The sequence below is a fragment of the Pseudophryne corroboree genome, chromosome 6, assembly GCF_028390025.1.
Source record: "Pseudophryne corroboree isolate aPseCor3 chromosome 6, aPseCor3.hap2, whole genome shotgun sequence".
Classification (NCBI taxonomy): Eukaryota; Metazoa; Chordata; class Amphibia; order Anura; family Myobatrachidae; genus Pseudophryne; species Pseudophryne corroboree.
Genome location: NC_086449.1, coordinates 326,564,140 through 326,587,236, shown reverse-complemented (window position 1 = coordinate 326,587,236; position 23,097 = coordinate 326,564,140). Strand labels below are relative to the sequence as shown.

The 23,097-nt window shown below is 42.6% G+C and overlaps 1 protein-coding gene across 1 annotated transcript in view; it reads right to left on the bottom strand.

Annotated features, from left to right (window-relative positions):
- LOC134932173 (uncharacterized) overlaps nucleotides 1–23,097 on the bottom strand; it is a 138,214-nt gene that overhangs the window by 57,400 nt on the left and 57,717 nt on the right. The window contains exons 12-20 of the mRNA XM_063926340.1: nucleotides 20,525–21,536; nucleotides 19,838–19,992; nucleotides 18,601–18,739; nucleotides 18,353–18,451; nucleotides 17,708–17,825; nucleotides 2,095–2,149; nucleotides 1,375–1,506; nucleotides 1,119–1,298; nucleotides 744–886 (exon numbers count right to left, since the gene is read on the bottom strand). Of these exons, the coding sequence (XP_063782410.1) occupies nucleotides 744–886; nucleotides 1,119–1,298; nucleotides 1,375–1,506; nucleotides 2,095–2,149; nucleotides 17,708–17,825; nucleotides 18,353–18,451; nucleotides 18,601–18,739; nucleotides 19,838–19,992; nucleotides 20,525–21,536 (2,033 nt within the window). The remainder of the gene's footprint in view (nucleotides 1–743; nucleotides 887–1,118; nucleotides 1,299–1,374; nucleotides 1,507–2,094; nucleotides 2,150–17,707; nucleotides 17,826–18,352; nucleotides 18,452–18,600; nucleotides 18,740–19,837; nucleotides 19,993–20,524; nucleotides 21,537–23,097) is intronic.

Sequence of the window (23,097 nt, the reverse complement as noted above, 5' to 3'; positions counted from 1 at the left end):
CTGATGCTCTAGGTTGGCTCCCAATGTGAGTGCCCTCATGTGTCCCATTTTCCTACAACAAATTACTCTTCAAACACCCAAAAACCTGTAACACCCCAGGATTATTCTCCTAATGCTGATGTACCACAATTAAAGTATAGATTAATATCTTAGTGTGCACTGAAAGATAAAACGGGCTAGCTTTTGTGCCCCACATGTAAGTCAGTTTTAAAAAATGTGAGTTTGCAATTAAATATTTATCTGTCAGCACTGGAGGAGGGCGCCTGTCCTTGTGTTTTTCTTGTAACACTTGACATGGCCAACAGCACTGCCAATTACTGCGTTTCAGATTGTCACATCTTCTCTGGTGCAGCACCTGTACATATACTGTGCTTGGTCCTTGAATGATTGTATTCTTTGATTCTAGTATCGTACAGTAAGAGGGCTCCTGAACTCTTTGGCAACAATGGGGCACTGAAGAGCAATGAATTTATAGGGAGATAAGTAGAAACCGAAATATCACGGCAGAATATTGAAGCTGACCACCATAAAGTATTTCCTGGCTGGCTGACAATGTAAGGACTGAATTACATTGCTTTGCTGCTCCACAATCAGAACACAATCACTAGAACTATAATTCCTGGAGTATTTCCATAAACTCTGTTATCTATTAAAACTACTTGAGATGGATGCAGTGCACCCAGATGTGAAGTACATACTGTAGATTCATTCTACCCACAGTGAGAGGCAGAAGGTTGTATTACCTTGCAGACCAGGAAAGCACAGGTTTGATGAGAAATATGCCACTCTCCTCCTGCACATCTTGTAAGGTCTTGTGTACAGCTGCTGAAAGAGCAATCCGCTCCTCCTGGCTCTGCATCATCTTCCTCCTCCATCGACGGAGAACCTGCAGCAATAACACATTCTCAAGTATAGTAATATAATATTATTGATGTACTAGTGTGCAGGCCAGAACCTTCTATGCAGTTACCTGTGGACAGTATATACTCTAAGTATAGCAGTGTATTAGCATTCATAGTTTGACATGTCTGACTGATGCTGGAAGATTATTCGTTATCAGTTATGTCAATGCAATGACAATATTTTTATAGTGGTATTTCTGGCTAGGCAGGCATTACCTGATCTCTCTGCTTTTGTAGCTTACTTAGGGTGGGTGTGACCTGTGGTCTGAGGAGACACTGCTTTTGTAAGAGGTTCTCAGCTCTTTTCCAGGCAATATGTAGAACATATCCCCAAACCAGAACCCGCAATCTTTCCTGGCGCATCGTGCTGTAAGCGGACATCACTCTGCTGGCGTCCTGTACGGAGACAAGCTAATGAGTGTTTCAGAATGACACTCTAGTGCAGCCTACAAGCTCAGCACAATGTCCTCACCTGGTATAAATTAATGGGTATCCTGCCCTGGTACCTTGCCCGCTGTAATACTCGTCTGTTGTGTTCTTCATCAAGACGAGTAAAGATCAGTGAGTGAGTACTGCTAGAATCATGACTGATGGGAGAATTCATCTAGACACATATAATACATGGCATCACATTCCTAATAGAATTATAGGACAATGGTTCTTTGTATTGAGCAGGTATTTGATGGAACAGATACATCTGTGATCCCCAGTCAGTATGGGGCATATTTTTGTATCAGAAGACCCAAGCAAATGATGGTCTAATGTGTAATACTGTTTAAATAAGGTGAGAATATACAATTAGGATTATTTGTAATTTATCATGTTTAATTTACTTTATTTTTCAAATATACTCATGTTTAATTATTTTGATTTAATTTATAACAATATTTGAACATTGGTTTATTACTAAAAACAAAATAATAATATGGTTTCTGTATTATCAGTTGCATCATGGCACCTAAAGGTTAAGAGCCACTGACATATAGTGCACATTTATGGATGCAACAATCAATAACCAAAGTATTATTCACAAAAATGTCATCAACATAACTGCATTGAAGCTAGCTACATGCATCAGATAATAAAGGCTCTGTATATAGACATCTAGCAATGCTGAACATAAAATCTGTGGCATACTTATAACAATGTCAACATCTCAGTTCTCGAAGGTGTAGGATTCTTTTCTACTTACTGGAAGATCATCACAAGTTTGGGTTCCATTTTCTGTATATATTAACAGCAGAGGGCTGAAATTAAATGAAATGTTTGTAAGAAAAGAATATGTTTAGAAAGATGTTTAATTATGAAAACATCATATCATAATTATATTGCATGTACTTCTTGGATAAATAAACTAAATGTGCTATTAACAACTATGTATCAGAGCAAAGTGGTTTCAATTAGTATGACAGTTTTCAAGTCTTCAGCATATACAGTATGGTATGGTAATGTTTACACATTATACCTGAAGAGATCACATTAAATAAAATAGAGGGTCTGATTCAGAGTTGTACAAAAACCCAACAGTGGGAGGACTGCTCATGCAGAATAGGTCCTGTGTCGTTGAACGCAGTGCCCCCTAATTTACAAGCTGTGGCCATTTGGAATCAGGGATGAAGTGGCACTAGGCAGAGTTCCTGAAAATGGGGAGTGGAGGGCGGGGTGTCCAGTTTTCTGAGGGTGCTGAAGCCAGTGTCTGTATCAGATCTTCAGATGCAGATTTACTGACATTGGCTACAGATCTGAGTAACCTAAGGGTTACTCAGATGACCGATGTTTTTGCAAATGATCCGATGCTGCTTCCTTGGACATAGCAGCAAATCACAGAAGTTTGTAGGAGGTGTTTATTTACACAAGACACCATCTTCAGCATTAGCATATTATCGCACAGCAGCTGTGTCCAAAGACTCTGTGTACACTGCATATTGGGGGGAGGGAGGGGGCCTGGACTGCACACCCTAGTTTCTTATAATGGTATGTGCTACCTTGCTGGGACTTTAGTACTGAAATATAGGAACAAGAACGCAGGTGCACCATACAACCATTAGACATGCAAATTATAATAAATGTAATTATCCATCATATTTGAGGTTCTTGACAAACATTGGCCAATATATGAGCATGCCCAGCATTGTCATGGTGACCTGATCGGACAGGTCCCTAACATTTTAGCAGCTCGCTTCTGGGGCACAGGGCACCCCCAAACCACCCCAGCCAAACCACTGATAAAGCTGAATATTTATCTTACTTAAAACCCTTTAAGAGGTCAAAGAACACAGTACGCTATTGGCGTATGGTATACCGTAAGGGTACGCACGTTGCGTAACAATCGCTTAGCCGTAGTCGAGACGCTCGAGCGTCACGTTCGCTTACGGCTAAGAGATCACAGGCAGGCACGCTATAGGCTGCCGACTAACGTAATTATACGCTATTAGCGTAGCGGACGCTCGGGACCACGAGGAGATCACCAGCGGCGCAGACGCTCACAATGTTAAACCTTTATAACTATACCATAAACAATGTATTTATACTGTAAACCCTTGCGTAGTGATAAGATGAAAATGCAACACAGTGTAAGCTGGTTTACACTAAAGCTGTTTGAGCGATAGAGACGCTCCTATTACCCACTGCAATATAATGAACTCACACAATACCGGTCTAAGGGTCTAACGCCTTTTAAGGAAATGAATGAACGTTCAAAAGAATAATACAATACAAGTCATACACTACCAATATAACATAGACTACCTAACCAGATAACTACACATAAAATACAATAGCAGTACAATAACGATATAAGAGAAACGAGAGAGAAAAGGGAGAAGAGAGAGAGAGAGAGAGAGAGATATGGCCCACAATAACAAGAAAGATAATATGGTTGCGGAGAAAACTTACGCACAAAGGGAAACAATCGCATGCGCCTCTGGATATCCAGCTCCCGATTATCAGCAATGAGAACCGTTGAAGAGAATAGAGAGCTGGATCAGGTCGGCTTGTCCTTTTATACCCTACACATGATACAGTACAATGGTCCTATATTCTTATTGTTCATTGGACACAGGAATTCCTCTTCGCATTATAACAAAAGGTCATAGGTTGATTCATACAGGTGGGCTGTGACTATTTCCAACTGCTCAGGTGGGTGGGAAACTAGGTTTCCCGCCGCATGGATAATAAAGTGCAAATAATAGTAAATGTCCATAAACTTCTTAAGTCCATAACTATTCGCACGAGCGATCAATCTGCTTCAAACCAACACCGGAATATTGCTAATTAAATACTCTTCCGATGGATACTAAACACCACTGTATAACCCTTGTCTGACCCTTCGTATCAAACAAAGAGGGATCTCTCTGTCCACGAACATGCTATATTAACTAAACTTTCAGATTCTATCAAAGGGACCATAATCTACAAAATACATTATATGGTTAAAATATGTTACGAACGAGTCGCCCGCTAGACGCACATAAACTTTACCGTAAATGCGCACACCGTGCGCCTGCGGGTGCATGCAACAGCGGGTGTGCGCACGCACGGGAGAGCCCATGCACACGCAGCGGGGACACGCATGAGGTGCAAATATGGCAGTGTGCATCATGATATTTTTCTGACTTTGACAGTCCACCCTTTGGCAGTCACCATTAACTGCCACTTTCTAAAACATTTCAAAACGAGAAAAATATATGTCATGTGTTAATATTTCCATGGTTGGGTAGGGGAGGAGAGGAGAAGGTAGGAAAAGGGTATGACCTAGTGAGATAGCAGAAGCATGTGTGTATGAATCCATGTTTGGAGGGGTCATGTATCATCGTGCCGTACGTGTTTTAAATCAAGCTTCGAGGTATTGCGAAGTATACATTTGAATTCCTTCTTATCCCGTGGTACGGGTCTGTGGATGGGCTGTCAAACTTTACCGAGCTCTCTTCGGCTTTTGATTGCAACAAAATGGGGGAGCACATTTTAGTTGATGATACATGAATGGGGGAATATGTGATTGCTGATATCCGTGCCTGTATTCCCTATCGACTATGTGTGTGCTTTACCTGAAGGTTGTAGAGATGAAGATAAGAAACAATTATGGTAAATGCAGTGGTATTCTATGTCAGGTTAATGAACATTTGTCGGTTGAAGTCTTGTCTGGTGTCTGTTGAATGCAGTCTTCTTTGGGCTTTTGCCAAAAAGTGCGGGCAAAAAGCTTTGTCAATGTCCATAGACTTACAAAAGTGTTGGGCTAGCGTAAATTTAAAATTTCTAGGGAAACTGGGGGTCTATGGCATAGTTCATCAATTATCTGTGTACAAGGTTGTCAAAACTTCTTCTTTAATCCATCTGTTGTCTGTATACAGGATCGTCAAATTCCTCGTCCAAGTGAGTCTTTTTACCTTGGAGAAAAACGAGAAACAGGTGAAAGAAACGGACCGTAGAAATCACATTTTCATCACAACATTGTCTCTATCGTTGGGTCATAAATCAAATCCATTGGAATTATAATGTCCTCACTCCTTAAACTCATCACCTTAGTACTTCGTTTACACTTCGTTAAAGCCTGAACGCATCTAAATATCAAACCAATCGATATGACAACACCCAGGATACATAGAAGAAACTTCCCTACATCCATTATGACTCCTTGAGCCCATTCTCCTAAACCAGAGAACCAATTTCGCGGGTTCAACCATGACACCCAACTGGTCAGCTCATTACCCACAGCGGCAAGGGTGAGATTGTGTCTCCTGCGGAATTCCCACTTTAATTGGAGGATGTCGTCCATCTTTTGGTCTATGACCTCGACCGGATCCTCGGTACTATTCGTAATATACGTGCAGCATTTCACGCCGTACTGCGTTGCCAGTGTGACACAATACCCACCCGTCACAGCTGTGAGATAATTGAGAATCATCCTATGCTGAACCAGTTCTGTTTTATAAGCTTGGAGCTCCCTTCCAGTATACCTGAATGTGTCGTCATACATTTCAGTGATATTGTCTAATAAATTTGCAAGCGCAGATATATATTTATAATTTATCACTCCTCTGGCGGTACGAGTGATATCTAACGCGATTAGGAATTGAATCCCGGTGGATTCACTGATCAGGTCAGAGGCCGGATGCTCTGTTCTCTCTATCAGGTGCCGTTTAACGATGTGCTCGTAATGAGTGTGAGTATAAGGAGCTTGGGCACTGCGGTGAATATCTTTCATTTTAGTATGTGATACAGTCATTACCTCAGGCAGTACTTTTCCAATATAACACAACCCTTCTGAGTTTGGGGCAAGCCACTTATACGCCTTCCTCCCGCATATGAAATATGCATCATCGGGGAGAACATATGGGACGGAGTAGGACATAACCATATTACACATTTTCCATGTGAAATTTCCTAACCCTAATTCTCCCATCTGTCTAGTACACGTATCTGTTTGTATGATATGTGCACAGTATCCTGGTGATACCTCTCCAACTCTCATGGACCTACTTCCTAGGGTATACCTATATCGGAAATATTTTCCACTACCAGCTATGTGGCGTATAAGTTCTGTATCTGTTGGCATTCTATCGGCTCTGTATGAAAAGGTCATGGTTTGGTTATTCCATGACACTTCCCAATTTCCCGGCTTTCGGGGATTGGAAATGTTAAAACATACTAGGGATCTATCCACATGATATTGGTGGAGCTTCAAACTAGGAGGACTGGAGATATTAAACCTCCTGTCCACCGGTCTCCCACCACTTAGCTCAAGTACCTCCCCTACCGTTAAAGGGAATGGTACTAATCCTGATTTGCTATGGCCTTGAGGTACTTGAGAGCATACCCAACAATCTGTCTGATTTAACACATTACCCACTAAGGAGTGATAGTCACTCAATGGATGCCGGTCCATGTGGATATTAAAACTGGACTGACATTTCTTGATGCACCCATCCTCAACTACATTGTCACAGAGCCTACAGATACAGTTTTCTTCAGCTAACAATCCTTCACAATTCCTTCTATGGTCAATGTTACCAGATCGTTTTCTGATACTCGCCTTTACTCGGAGATTATGCTGTTCTTGGAAATCTACGCCTCCATCTCTGTCATCAGAACCCATTCCAGAACCTCTCTCGACCTCCATGGTACTCTCGCCGGAACAGACTGCTCTGGTCAACATCATGGTCAACAGAAAAATCCGGATCACAGTCTCTTGGGGCAAGTCCATCTTATAGGAGGAAATGGAGAAGAATGAGAAGGGGGAAAGAAATAATTGAGGGAGATGGGATGGGAAGTGGAGAAAAACAATAAAAGGGAACAGGGGATCGACAACTGCCTCCGATCTTATTATTTTCAATGCTCAGGTGCCGTTACAGTTCTCCTGAAACAGACACTCCAGTGATACAACTTCTTCTACCGTCTGTCCTTTATCACGGGACCTCTCTGGATCAGCAACCTTCTTACAATGGGACGAATGAACCCAAGTCTCTCTCTCGGCAACCTTCAATGCTGTCGTGCTAATCAATAAGACTTGGTATGGTCCTTCCCATCTGTCAATAAGGCAACCTGAGCGTAGAAAATTCCGTATCATTACATAATCCCCAGGTTCAATGTCATGACAATTACTATCTGGCAAATCAGGAATCACTAACTTCAGATTGTCATTTTGATTCCTTAGCTGTTTACTCATGTTAACCAGGTATTTTACAGTCACTTCATTGTTACACTTCAAATCATCCTGAGGGTTAATCATAACATGCGGTTGTCGACCAAACAAGATTTCAAAGGGGGACAGATTAAGAGGGGACCTGGGAGTGGTTCTGATGCTGTATAGTACAATGGGTAAAGCTTCTGGCCATGTCAATCCTGTTTCTGCCATAACTTTGCTCAGTTTATTTTTAATAGTGCTGTTCACTCTTTCCACCTTCGCACTCGCCTGGGGGCGATATGGAGTGTGCAGCTTACTATCAATTCCCATCAACTTACACATTCCTTGAAAGACATCACCTGTAAAATGGGTACCCCTATCACTTTCAATTATTCTAGGGATACCGTATCTACACACAAATTCCTGCACAATTTTCTTAGCAGTAAACATAGCGGTATTTGTGGCCGCAGGAAATGCTTCGACCCAATTTGAGAATACATCTATACAAACAAGTACATATTTCAAATTTCGACAAGGGGGTAATTGTATAAAGTCAATCTGTATTACCTGAAAAGGGCCGCCTGTAGGTGGGATATGAGATGGTTCTGTTGGTATTGCCTTTCCGATGTTCTTCCTCAAACAGGTAAGGCATGACATTGCTCTCTTACCTGCATGAGATGAAAATCCTGGGGCGCACCAATATGCTCTTACCAACTTGCACATTCCCTCCTTGCCCAGATGAGTCAGCCCGTGTGCTGCTTCAGCTAAACATGGAAGATATGCTCTGGGGGCCACTGGTTTACCCTGTCCATCTGTCCAGAGTCCTGAGGACTCCTGGCCATATCCTTTTGCCTTCCAGACTGCCTTTTCCTGTGTGGAACACAAATTTTGCATCTGACACAACTTCTGTGTGTTGATGGTATTGAATACCATCAATTGTGTGGTGTCTGTCTGTCTGGGGGTACCAGCTGCTAACTTAGCAGCTTCGTCTGCTCGGCTGTTACCAAGTGATACTGGGTCCTGGCTATATGTGTGTGCTTTACACTTGATAACAGCCACTCTGTCGGGTTCCTGTATCGCTGTTAGAAGTCTTTTGATGTGAGCTGCATGCGCTATCGGTGTACCAGCTGCCGTCATGAAATTTATGAGGCGCCATAGGGCTCCGAAATCATGGACTACCCCGAAGGCGTATCTAGAATCGGTGTAGATATTGGCTGACTTGCCCTTAGCCAATTCACATGCTCTGGTTAGGGCGACCAGTTCAGCAACCTGGGCTGAGTGAGGTGGGCCTAGCGGTTCTGCTTCTATGGTGCCTTGGTCATCTACGACTGCGTATCCAGTACACAAGTCTCCCGAGTCTGACTGTCTGTGACAACTACCGTCAGTGTAGAAAGTAAAATCTACATCTTCCAGTGGGTTGTCACTGATGTCAGGCCTTGCCGTGAAATTTTGGGTCAAATATTCCATACAATCATGTGTGTCATCCTTTGTATTAAATCCTCCTTCCCCACCACTCTCATCCTCCACCCTTTGTGCCTGTCCAGGCACACCTGGGAGATATGTTGCAGGATTTAATGCACTGCATCTCCTTATGGTGATGTTTACGGGGGCCATTAGTGCCAATTCCCATCTTGTAAACCGCGCTGATGAGACGTGTCTGGTTTGGGCAGAATTTAGCAAGGCTGACACTGCATGTGGTGTATGAATTGTGAGGTTGTGACCTAGCACTACATCTTCGCTTTTTGTAACTAGCAATGCTATCGCAGCAACGCTTCGCAAGCATGTGGGGAGGGATCGCGCTACCGTGTCTAGCTGAGCGCTGTAGTATGCTACCGGCCTGCTGGTACCACCGTGCTTCTGGGTTAGGACGCCTGCCGCGCAACCAGCACTTTCTGTTCCGTACAGCTCAAAGGGTTTCCCATAGTCTGGCATACCTAATGCTGGCGCCTGCGTTAGGCACTGTTTAAGTCCCTCAAATGCCATCTCGGATTCGTCTGTATGCGAAATCCGATCAGGTTTGTTTGATGAGACCATCTCCTGCAAAGGTAATGCTAGAATGGAAAAACCTGGGATCCAGTTACGGCAATACCCACACATTCCTAAAAACGTTCTGATCTGTTGCTGGGTTTGTGGCAGAGTCATGTCTCTAATTGCTTGAATTCTATCAGCGGTCAGGTGTCTCAGTCCTTGTGTTAGACAGTGTCCCAGATATTTTACTTTAGGCTGGCATAATTGTAGTTTGTCTTTGGAAACCTTGTGTCCTGTGTCTGAAAGATGAAACAGGAGCTGTTTCGTATCCTTCAGGGATGCTTCCAGTGAATCTGAACACAGTAGTAAATCGTCTACGTACTGTATCAATATTGATCCACTCTCTGGTTGGAAAGACTGTAAACAATCATGCAAAGCCTGGGAAAATATACTTGGACTGTCTATGAAACCTTGTGGTAATCGAGTCCATGTGTATTGGACTCCTCTGTATGTAAATGCAAACAAATATTGGCTGTCAGGATGCAGAGGTACCGAAAAGAAAGCGGAGCAGAGATAAATAACAGTGAAAAATTTTGCAGTGGGAGGGATCTGCATAAGGATGACAGCTGGATTTGGCACTACGGGGAATTGACTCTCAACTATTTTGTTAATCCCCCTTAGATCCTGCACTAGCCTGTAACCCCTCCCCCCACTCTTTTTCACAGTGAAGATGGGACTATTGGCAGTGCTGGATGTTCTTACCAGAATGCCCTGCTGTAGCAAGCGCTCTATTACTGGGTAAACTCCTAACTCCACCTCTGGCTTCAGAGGGTATTGTGGGATTTTTGGAGCTATCCTACCATCTTTTACTTGCACAACTACTGGGGCTACGTTTGCCATTAATCCAGTGTCTTGTCCATCTTTAGTCCACAGTGACTCTGGTATTTGGGATGTCATTTCTTCTACCTGGGATGGATTCCTATTTAATATAACAGTGTGGGACATTAATTTTGATGGGGAGTCTAACATGTCTCGCACTTCCTGAGCGTGATTCTCAGGTATGTCTAAGAATACACCTTCAGGAGTACAATAAATGACGCACCCCATTTTACACAATAAATCTCTTCCCAGGAGATTAGTCGGTGCCGATGCCGCCAGCAAAAAGGAATGCTTGGTATGCAAAGGCCCTATTGTAATCTCTGCTGGTTTGCTAACAGGGTAGTGCTGGACTACTCCCGTTACTCCCATGGCTGGAATTGTCTTACCAGTGGTTCTCATGCCCACTGTCGAATTTATCACTGATTTGGCCGCCCCCGTATCTACAAGGAAGTTTAATGATTTACCAGCTACATCAATTGTGACCTCGGGTTCACTTCCAAGGCTTGCAATCAATTTCACTGGCTGCAGATTACAGGTATGGCCACACCCCTATTGGGTATGGTGACCTCCCTGAATCGCGCTGGCAGCAACTACTTGAGAAGGGGGTAACTGGGAACTACCCGAGACTTGCCAGTCTCTTTTTGGGGGATACCTTTTTGTTTCCCCTGCATGTGGCTCATGACTCCGTTTCTGCGGTCCCTGATCCCAATTTCGTGTGTCATGTCGTTGTCTAGGGGGTTGATATGATTTTTGTATGTTTTTCACTTTACAGTCTCGTGCAAAATGTCCCTCTCTATGACAGGAATAACAAGTTACCACATTTGACTTACCCACAGGGTTTGGAGATTTATACAAAGGTTGCCTTGTGGTCAGGGCCTGTATACTTACGGCCATTAACTTATCACTTTGTGACTCCCTGTGTCTGGTGATATTGCGATCATGATCAACAGCGGCCTCTCTCAAAGTAGCCACCGACAGACCTCGCCAACATGGTTGCGTGGTCTGTACCCTTGTCTTTAATGCTTCTTTTAAACCATCCATTAACACAGATACTGCTAATTCTCTATGATTTACATTTGTTTTGATGTCTTCAATGCCTGTGTATTTAGCCATTTCTAGTAATGCCCTGTGAAAATAGTCAGCAGCTGTTTCTGACTCCTTTTGTTTAATGGAGAAAATCTTGTTCCATTTGACAACAGCTGGGAAATACTCTTTTAACTGTAAATTTATTCTCTTTACAATGTCTTGGTTGTACACATCCGTAAGGGGTACATCCTCATCTAATTTACAGTCAGCTAAGAATTGTGCTGAGTCGACATTGGAGGGTAAACATGCCCTCAGCAATATCTGCCAGTCTTTGTTATTGGGCTCTACAGTATTCCCTAGATCTCTGATGTATTTCTGACTAGCAACTAGATCTTTTCTAGGATCAGGGAATTCAGACACTATTGATCTTAATTCCATTCGGGAAAATGGGCAGTGCATGGCAATGTTTCTGACAGGGGTGATTCCTGAAGTGTCAGTTTTCCCATTTGGCACTGCTATTACCCTAACGGGATTAAGTCTGCTTACATCGTTCTGAATAGATTCTACAGCTTGTGGTGAAATGGTTTCAGCATAGTGTATGGTGCCGTACTTACCCGTTGATACGACCTCACCTGTCCCTCCGCTAGGGGCCTTTGATACTAATCTTACGGGTTGGGCCGTGCCCACTGCTGTTTCTGATATGGTGGCTGCTAGAGAGAGCGCCGATATTGTTGTCGTTTCGTCCTCTTGATCACACTCCTGGGGAAAGTTTAGAACAGGGTACAACTTGCACGGGTTAATATTTGCATTAGTTAACTTATTAACATTATCCTTAACATTTATACAGTTGCTAAGTGCCTGTTTATTGCACCCTAGTGCGTCATTCTCCGCAACCAATTTCTCTCCTGATATATATGGTGGCGGCGGTGCCGTGGCTATCAGTTTCTTGATAGGGTTAGATCCCGCCGCCTGAGCCAATCCTCTCTGTATTTCACCCTCCTGTTGCCATAACTGTAAATAATCATAATGTTTGATCCGTCTCTTTGTTGATTTAATGAGACATATCCTTCTCCTTAGATTTAGTAACACATCTGGGCTAAAGCTGCCTACTCTTGGGAACTTCTCCCCGTCATGTACAGTCATTCTTTCCCATTCATCACATAAAACCTCTGTGTGTGAACCGTATTTTTCACACATTACATACCTTGCCGACCCGATTGGCCGGTTTACTGAATCAACCCGAACCGAGGTTGATCGCCCCCTACCTGAACAACTGGCCCCCATAACTTGCAGGTGTTGCTTTCACTACCTCTGACCTTCAATCAGGGTCTTCAGCGAACCCTTACAAAAACCAAGATGTTCAAGATAGGCCGACGGTGGCGGTTTACCGAGTACCCCACTCACTCGCCCACGCCGACCAATACGCCCACACACTGCCTTAGCGCTGGCGTACTCGACCCAGGGCCCCTGCGACCTGAACCGCTATTTACTGGAACATGTGAGGGTGATCCGCAGAGCACTTACTCTTTCCAGTAACTATTGGTTGCTGGATAGTTCCTGAGTGACCAGCGAACCTCCCTTAAAATAAAAAAAATTACACAAATCACGTTAGAATGTACAAATAGCGCTTATGACCCCTTTCGTACGCAAATGGTACTGGGTCAAATTACTAACTAATGCACACAATTACGTGCGGTACAATCAGTCTGCACATAAGCAACTAATCTTATGTGCGGAGCGACTAGTGGAATCGAAAATTATGGCTGCGAATTCCTTCAGCCTGAGCTTCAATGGCCTATATGGGTTTTGCACCAACCCCCTGGGTTGTGCTCTTTTCTATCTATAGCAGACTTCTTAGTCTGCTGTACCTAGACCTCCTGGTCTGTATGACCTCCTGGTCTGTTCTACAGTAGACCTTCTGGTCTGCTATACTCTAATGCTCTTTTTTTAATGTTTAACAAGGGATGCCTCCCTAGCCACCATGCACGTCACTTACATGTATGTACCTCACGAGAACTCGACTTCTTGTGGTTCAATCCAAAAATTGTAAAAACATATATGCAAACACTCACTCACCACATGTACACTTTACTTTTGTTTCTATTTCTGCGCAGAAATTTCTTTCCTTTAGACCAGATGTGTCGTAAATTTAGAGAAGGATCTATTAATTTAAATTTCAGACACTAAAATTGACTTGCGCTATTTATCGCGTTGCCACCTTTTCGCCTGTTAAAATAACACTATCGTGTGATTTGTTACGTGGGCGTACCCAGACGCTCCGTTGCGTAATATACGCTGCGTGCGTCGGCCGTTGGGTTGCGTACGCGAGTCTCAGTCTTTTGTTAGAGACACGTGTACGCAAGGCAGGTATCCACCGTAACACAATTAACACGTTTATCAATGTAGGTGATCCTCGATCATCTACCGAGCACCACACAAGTCTCTCCTTGTATCTTAGGCAAAGCTGTGTGCGTGCTTTACAAATTACCCCTTAAATGTATTACCTTTACTCTTTAACTACTGATAGCAACAAATCTTTCTTAGCCCGTTAACAATTGTGAAATGGCAAACAGGAGAGTGATATGAAAATACACGAATGAAAAGAAATGCAGATATATGCGTGCGTGCGTACGCAAGACAGAAATAAACAGTTTTAAAAGACACTAGCGTGTTGTTCTTACCTCCGGTTCCGGATTCCTTCAGCACCCTTTACTAAGCGAAGCAGACGCTTATCCAGACAGCACTACGAGGAATATGACCTCCCGCCCTTTGCTGATGGATAATGTCTGCTGAAATTACCTAGTGCAGATATGTGAAGGACGGACGAGCCGCCAATTGATAAAGCTGAATATTTATCTTACTTAAAACCCTTTAAGAGGTCAAAGAACACAGTACGCTATTGGCGTATGGTATACCGTAAGGGTACGCACGTTGCGTAACAATCGCTTAGCCGTAGTCGAGACGCTCGAGCATCATGTTCGCTTACGGCTAAGAGATCACAGGCAGGCATGCTATAGGCTGCCGACTAACGTAATGATACGCTATTAGCGTAGCGGACGCTCGGGACCACGAGGAGATCACCAGCGGCGCAGACGCTCACAATGTTAAACCTTTATAACTATACCATAAACAATGTATTTATACTGTAAACCCTTGCGTAGTGATAAGATGAAAATGCAACACAGTGTAAGCTGGTTTACACTAAAGCTGTTTGAGCGATAGAGACGCTCCTATTACCCACTGCAATATAATGAACTCACACAATACCGGTCTAAGGGTCTAACGCCTTTTAAGGAAATGAATGAACGTTCAAAAGAATAATACAATACAAGTCATACACTACCAATATAACATAGACTACCTAACCAGATAACTACACATAAAATACAATAGCAGTACAATAACGATATAAGAAAAACGAGAGAGAAAAGGGAGAAGAGAGAGAGAGAGATATATGGCCCACAATAACAAGAAAGATAATATGGTTGCGGAGAAAACTTACGCACAAAGGGAAACAATCGCATGCGCCTCTGGATATCCAGCTCCCGATTATCAGCAATGAGAACCGTTGAAGAGAATAGAGAGCTGGATCAGGTCGGCTTGTCCTTTTATACCCTACACATGATACAGTACAATGGTCCTATATTCTTATTGTTCATTGGACACAGGAATTCCTCTTCGCATTATAACAAAAGGTCATAGGTTGATTCATACAGGTGGGCTGTGACTATTTCCAACTGCTCAGGTGGGTGGGAAACTAGGTTTCCCGCCGCATGGATAATAAAGTGCAAATAATAGTAAATGTCCATAAACTTCTTAAGTCCATAACTATTCGCACGAGCGATCAATCTGCTACAAACCAACACCGGAATATTGCTAATTAAATACTCTTCCGATGGATACTAAACACCACTGTATAACCCTTGTCTGACCCTTCGTATCAAACAAAGAGGGATCTCTCTGTCCACGAACATGCTATATTAACTAAACTTTCAGATTCTATCAAAGGGATCATAATCTACAAAATACATTATATGGTTAAAATATGTTACGAACGAGTCGCCCGCTAGACGCACATAAACTTTACCGTAAATGCGCACACCGTGCGCCTGCGGGTGCATGCAACAGCGGGTGTGCGCACGCACGGGAGAGCCCATGCACACGCAGCGGGGACACGCATGAGGTGCAAATATGGCAGTGTGCATCATGATATTTTTCTGACTTTGACACCACCCCAGGGCATCACACAAATAAGGGATAGAAGTGATAATCAGTGTTAGGCAAGTGAAAGTAGCTGCTGAGTATTAGAAAGAGGACATCAGTAAGATGTCAGAGTGTTAGAAAGTGAGATAAAAAACTAACACAGGGTGATATAGGTGTTAGAAATAAAAGTAAGATGGTGATGCCCCAAAGTGACCCAGCCAGAGCAATCCAAGGAGCCCCACGGCCCAAAAGTTCACCCCTCAGCTGAATTGCTATATAATTATAAAGATCTTACCTGTAGCTTTTGTGCAGTCAGCATGTGTTAGTTCCCTGTTTAAAATTCTCAGATCAGTGGATGGGGTGCCAATCCAGGTGAGGGCATCCCAAGCCTTCAGGTGTGTATAAACATACATAATATTGAATATTAAGGGGAGAGGACCTGTACTGCACACCCTAGCTTCTTATAATGGGATGAGCTACCTTTTTGGGGCTTAGTACTAAAATATAGAAACAAGAGCGCAGGTGCCCCATACAAATATTAGAGCACACCTACGCTCTTATTCCTATATTGCACCGGTGCTCTTGTTCCTATATTGTAGGGGATGCGGTCAATTTACCTACAATCAAAATCCCGAAGGTCAAATCCCGACAACCATTGACTGACGGTCAAAATCCCGACATGGTCAAAATGCTGACATTTAAAATACCAAGGTCAAAATACCAACATTTAAAGTGTCAACATGTCAAAAAGTCGACATGAGTTTTTCATGATTTTTTCACTGAAACCGACTTGTTCATACTTTACATCCCAGTGGACCTGGTGGAGAAATATAATAGTGTGTGAGCGTGCGAGCCACGCGAGGGGATGCTGTACACTTATATGGTGTCCATGTCGACCTATGTCAACATAAACACCAAAAAAACAATTAAAAACTTGTGTCGACTTTTTGACCTGACGACATGTTAAATGGTGGTATTTTGACCTTCTCTGTATTTTAAAATATTTAAATGTCGATATTTCGACCTTGTCGGGATTTTGACCGTTGGTCAATTGCTGTTTGGATTTTGACCGTCGGGATTTGGATTGTAGGTATTTCATACTAAACTCTATTGTAGTACTAAATCCCAGCAAGGTAGCACATCCCATTATAAGAAGCTACGGTGTGCAGTCAGGCCCCCTCCCCCCCAATATTCAATATTATGTATGTGTGTGTATATATATATATATATATATATATATATATTTACATACACACACATACACACCTGAAGGCTTGGGATGCATTCATTCTGGATTGTATCACCCTGTGTTTTTTTTATTTTTATTTATGTAGCATTTCTCACACATCCCTTACACTTGTAACATTGGACCTAATTCAAACCTGATCGCAGCAGCAAGATCTTTCTCTAATGGGCAAAACCATGTGCACTGCAGGTGGGGCAGATATAACATATGCAGAGAGAGTTAGATTTGGGTGGGTTAAATTGTTTCTGTGCAGTGTAAATACTGGCTGCTTTATTTTTACACTGCAATTAAGATTTCAGTTTGAACACAACACACCCAAATCTAACTCTCTCTGCACATGTTATATCTGCCCACCCCCCTGCAGTGCACATGGTTTTGTCCATTAGAGAAACATTTTGCTGCTGCGATCAGGTCTGAATTAGGCCCATTGATCAGCTAACCTCACCTTCTAACACTCTAATATCTTACTGCTGTCCTCTTTCTAACACTCAGCAGCCTCTTTCACTTGCCTAACACTGATTTCTCACTTCTATCCTTTATTTGTGTGATGCCCTGGGGTGGTTTGGCTGGGGTGGTTTAAGGGGTGTGCTGCGCCCCAGAGACAAACCCCTATAATGTTAGGAACCTTTCCGATGAGGTCACCGTGACGATGCTGGGCAGGCTCATATCTTGGCCAATGTATGCCAATATCCGCGGATATGATCGATAATTGCATTTATTATAATTCTAATGGTTGCATGGTGCACCTGCGCACTTGTTCCTGTCTGTGTATACTGTGTCCACCTCTGAAGCAGGCACAGAATACAGAAGTGTTGTACAAATGAATATATATTTTGACAATACTTTGCAGGTTTTTCAAACCTGTTTTTTCCAGTCATCTTGTTTCCATTTGTTATATCAGCATCTTGTAAATATTCATCACTTAACTGCGTGTGCTCAGGACTCTTTCTTTTGGTAGTTTGTAGTAAGCTGTGAAACACTGATGGGAAAAATATATTCATGCATGGTATATATGATGTCCCCCTACTGAATTTATCAGGATATGCAGGACCGTGTAATAACCCAACACTGCAGGTTTTAACTCCAGAACATATACAAAACAACTACTGTATGTTGAGCATCTTAGTAGATGGTGATAGCAACCCATACTTGCCTACTATCCCAGAGTGGCTGGGAGGCTTCCGAAAATCGGATGACCCTCCCGGTCTCCCGGAAGAGCATGCAAGTCTCCTGATTTTTCAGGTCCCCTCTGCCCAGCCGCCCACTTAGTGAGTAAAATGGGCGGTTTGGGCAGTCGATGACGCGATTCTTGATAAATTGCGTTATCATAGCCACGCCCCCTGCAGTATAATGCTGGTGATATTGGCATTACAGAGAGGGGGCATGGCTTAAATGATGCAGCGAGGTAACCACGCCCTGTACCACCTCCGCCCAACCCCATTCCGCTTCTGCCCTGCCCCATCTACTTATCATTGCCGCCCTCTAGGGATCCTGAAAAACCATCACCTGCTAAGAAGTTTTCAAGCTGTGTAAGATTCTCAGATATTGCATCTCCATTATTGTCTCGGATCCCTTCTGTTAAACCATCAGCCAATGACTGAAAGCCTAAAATAAAATTATAGTTGTGTAGAGACATGAAAGCAAGCAAATGGAGCAAGAAGGCAATACATAGGTTTACAACTATATTATAATAGGTAACAATCAAATATATTAGGTTAGATTATGCTGTAAAAATAATTTCACCAATCACTCACCTTCAGTAGTAAGCAAGTCTCTTATTTCCTGCACACATTTGTGCAATCTTTGTGTTACCGGCCATAACTGTGCATGCCGATCACTACTGCCAGGGCTTTTCACAGCTGACACCTCGTCTAGATGGGATGCCCATTCTGTCTGAGCAACCCCAACAGAAAAAGTTATTTAACATTTATAGCACACTTGTTGGTCCACCTAGTGCGCTTCAAGGAGCGTATCTACTATCCGTATCTATGTGCATTCTCAGGAGACACCTCTGCAAGCTGAAAATGCTTCTAGACATGAAGAGAGGTGGTAACATTCTCCATAAGGATGCTGCATAAAGCGTATGGTGAGACCCAAAGATCACCAACTCTGATTTGTTCCATAATTCAAGTCTAAGCATCATTTACCTAGAACATTCTATAAAATGACAGCTTTGGACAACTGCTCCACTTTGTCGCTCTCTAAGGCTTGGGCTAATGTTCAGTCTATGGGTAAAACTTAAAACCCCCACGTTTCAGATTTAGGACTTGGGCTAATGTTTGGGTTATGTAAATTTTAGGGTTAGTTCTAGTCATTGACAGCTTATATGTGGCTATAACTTCAGTACTTTTCTTCTGCTTCAATAAAGAAAAAAATGTTTGTTTTTTAAAATGAGGGTTAGTTCTATTAGATTAAGTTTTAAATTAGTATGTTATATTACTGTTTTAAAGAATAACTCCCCTCACAACTAAAAAACACCACGCACACTCATCTCTTGTATGCGACAGACTGAATGCGTCATGTGGATGCCCATCCACTTTCGTGATAATACATAGTTTAAGAAGTAGAACTACAATAACAGTTTAGCCTGTTTGAAACAGGAGACATGATTGTAGAACAGTGTCATCCATCAATGAACCTGGCAGATCTGATGAACTGCATGTCCCTGGTAAGTACAATGTTATTTTAACTCCTTAATACTAATAATTAAATATTTGACTTTGGACAGAGTCCTTCTTCAGCAGGGAAATATCTGTAAAATAGCTCATCTGAAAAAAACCCATATCTGGCTCTATATCTTTTCTGTTCATCAGAAGGTTGAGATAACAGCTCTTGGGGACTCTCATAGTCCAGCTCCATTTTAGGAAATCGAGTCCTTTCTCAGGTTGGCCCTAATTACTGCAGCCTAAATATCCTCTGGGACATCAGATTGGTTTGATTCGTGAAATGTGCACTTTAATACTTGTGTAACCTATAGAAACAATAACTAACCTTTTTTCCTGCCTGGTCTTCGCAGAGCACAGTTGACTCAGCTGGTTGACGTATAGACCCAATGCTACTAGAGAGGAAAGATTCTTCATTTAGTTTTGCAATAACTTGTGCTTCATGTGCCCCCGGAGGCTGGGTATTGACTGCAGCATTAGGATCTGAAAAACAAACATGGGTTATGATACAATACGCTGCAGTATCATCTATAAGACATGATGTGATACCTGGTACACTAAGTGATATAGGGGTCTTTTCATGAATCAGTGAAAAGAATGGAGAATGAGCAAGTGGAGAAGTTGCCCATGGCAACCAATCAGTGTTGAGGTAACATTTATAAAGTGCATTCTATAAAATTATACATAGCAGCTGATTGGTTGCCATGGGCAATATCTCCACTGGCTCACTTCTCCACACTTTTCACTGCTTCATGAATAGACCCCATAGGCCCAGATTTATCAAGCCTTGGAGAGTGATAAATGGCACGTTGATAATGTACCAGCCAATCAGCTCCTAACTGTCATTTTTCAAACACAGCCTGTGATATGGCAGTTAGGAGCTGATTGGCTGGTACTTTATCACCATGCAGTTTATCACTCTCCAAGGCTTGATAAATCTGGGCCATAGTATGAACACTGCCATCCATATTGCTCTTCCCACTATTCAAAGGAAGTGATGTCCATGGATGCATACCATCACTTGGTACAGCCAGTGATGTAATAAGCTCAGTGGTCTTATCAAGCACAGGACGCGACGTGAGACGTAGGGTAGCCATGTCAGGCACAGGAACGGATAGGCTGTACCGTGCGCTGTCATCAGAAACTGTTGCAGTAAGATCATCGCGCTCATACGAAGGAGAAAGTGCTTCCAATGTGTTCTCTGCAGGGAGGATTATCTTGTCCATTATGAACTCTAGTGGAAAATCAGGATTTTCCTTAATATTTGATGGGGTAATCATCAGCTGAGTATCCTTTTTGGTGAGCAATGTGATATTACTAGTATTCTTCTTAGGCACCTGAACTAAAGTGTCACTGCTGTCAGACTGAGAGCATTGTATTCCCTCATGAGTCAACTGGAAGGCTGTAATTGGAATGGGAAACTTTTCAGACATAGGTGTTGATAATACAAGATGGCTTTCCTTGGCAGGCTCATGGCATGATGCTGTAATATTAGATTCACCACTAGGTGACGGATTACTCTCTGGTATGCCTCCCGAGGCTGAATGTGCAGACTGGTCCTTTCCTTCTGTCACAGGAGGTGAAATCAGATGACTAAGCTTATCTTCAGATGATGTCATATTGTCCTGAGATACACAAGGGGCTAAAATTAGCTTCTTTCTTTCTTCAGGTTTAGCAGAGGATGTAGGAGGGTACATTTCAGACTGATCATTGTCTGTGTGATGGATTTCCACCTCAGACACACCCCGTAGCTGTAAAGCTGATATGTCAGATGGTGGTGTTACAGTATGTTCTCTGCCCTCAGATGGAGGAAGTGATGAAGTGATGACACTAGCTAATGTAATAACGGTATCATACTCCCCCGCCACAGGGGACCCTGTTATATCAGAAATGTTCTCTTCATATACAGGAAAAGATTGAACAAAACATTCCAAAGACTCAGGTCGGGGCGCTTCTTCACTGCCAGTGTCTATAGTGCTGAATTTCGTTTCAAAGTTCTGCATATCACTTTGTTCATCAATTAATTCCTGTGAAACAAAAACATGGATGCATAGCCATTAGGATACGACCACTGTGAATAGTCAAGTGGAAGAATATGTTAGCACCTAAATAAAAGGAAAGTAAATATAATCACAATGTCTTAAAGAATAATCTAATGAAAATAAATAGTTCTGAGTGAAGTTTTACTTTTCCATAACCCCTATGTGACATGTCCAGCTCCAAGATCCTCTCTCCTACTAGTACAAACTAGCATCAGTGTAGTCAGCGTTCTCCCCCATCAGCATGGCTGGGAGGAGACACTACAACACTGAAAATATCAGAGGACATAACAAATTAGCGCAATTTGAGACTATAATAAATATTAACTTTGCATTCTCTGTTACTTTGATAAACTCCACATAGAACTAACTTTGATGGGTTGACTTATTCCATCAAATCAGGATATGCAAATTATAAGTGAATAAAAGAAGGACTATGGGGCTTATTCATCAACGTCACTGGGTCCGTTACATATGTGGAAACTGACAATGCTAAATTCCTTTGTCGTATAAACAACCCTTTATGAAGCTAAGAACACTGTACGCTGTTTGCTTAAGAAGTACCGTAATGGTACGCTATTGGCGTAGCGATCGCTCAGCCGTAGGCGAGACGCTCAAGCGTCACGTTCGCTCACGGCCCAGTGATCACAGGACACGTTATTGGTTATGACTAGGGGAATGATTCGCTGTAGCGTAGCGTGCGCTCGAGACCACGAGGAGGTCACCAGCGATGCAGACGCTCACAACACTATACCTTTATGTTAAAACCTTATACCAATGAAATACACTGAATACCTTAATGTGAGTACAGGGTGTAAATGCAACCTTGTGTAACCTGACTAACTACAAAGCCGCTTGAGCGTCACCGACGCTCAAGTGAACACTTAACACTATAGAAAATGCACAGATACTGGTTTAGGTTCCAAAGCCTATTAACTGTATTATATCTAATATACTTGTAAAAGGGGATAACAGTACAAATGATACACTACAATATAACAGAGACTTCCTAACCACAGAACTAAACAATAAATACAAAAAGACAATACTACTCTGACCTAAATGAAATACAATACAATACTATAATACTATGGGAGATATAAGAGAAAAAGAGGAGAGAGAGAGAGAGAGAGAGAGAGAGAGAGAGAGAGAGAGATGGAGAGAAATTGGCTCACAGAAAGACAATGATTACGGAGAGAAACTTACGCACAAAGGGTATGATCGCCTGCGCCTCGATATCCAGCTCCCGGCTATCAGCAGATAACCGTTGATGAGAGAGTGAGAGCTGGATGTGGTCGGCCTGCCTATTTATGCCCCACACCAGGGACGTGCAGTCAGGGGAGGCAGGGGAGGCAGTGCCTCCCCTGTCATTAATGATTGAAATAATACAAAGAGATACTTATGACACATATTCTGTGTCATAAGTATCTGCTTTAGTGTTGATATTATTTTAATCATTTTTTTCTGTGTAAAAAACCTGTTTTACATGTCTTTCAGAGGCACCGATGTCAGTGCCTCCAGCTGTCAGTGTAAGAGAGCAGGAAGAGGG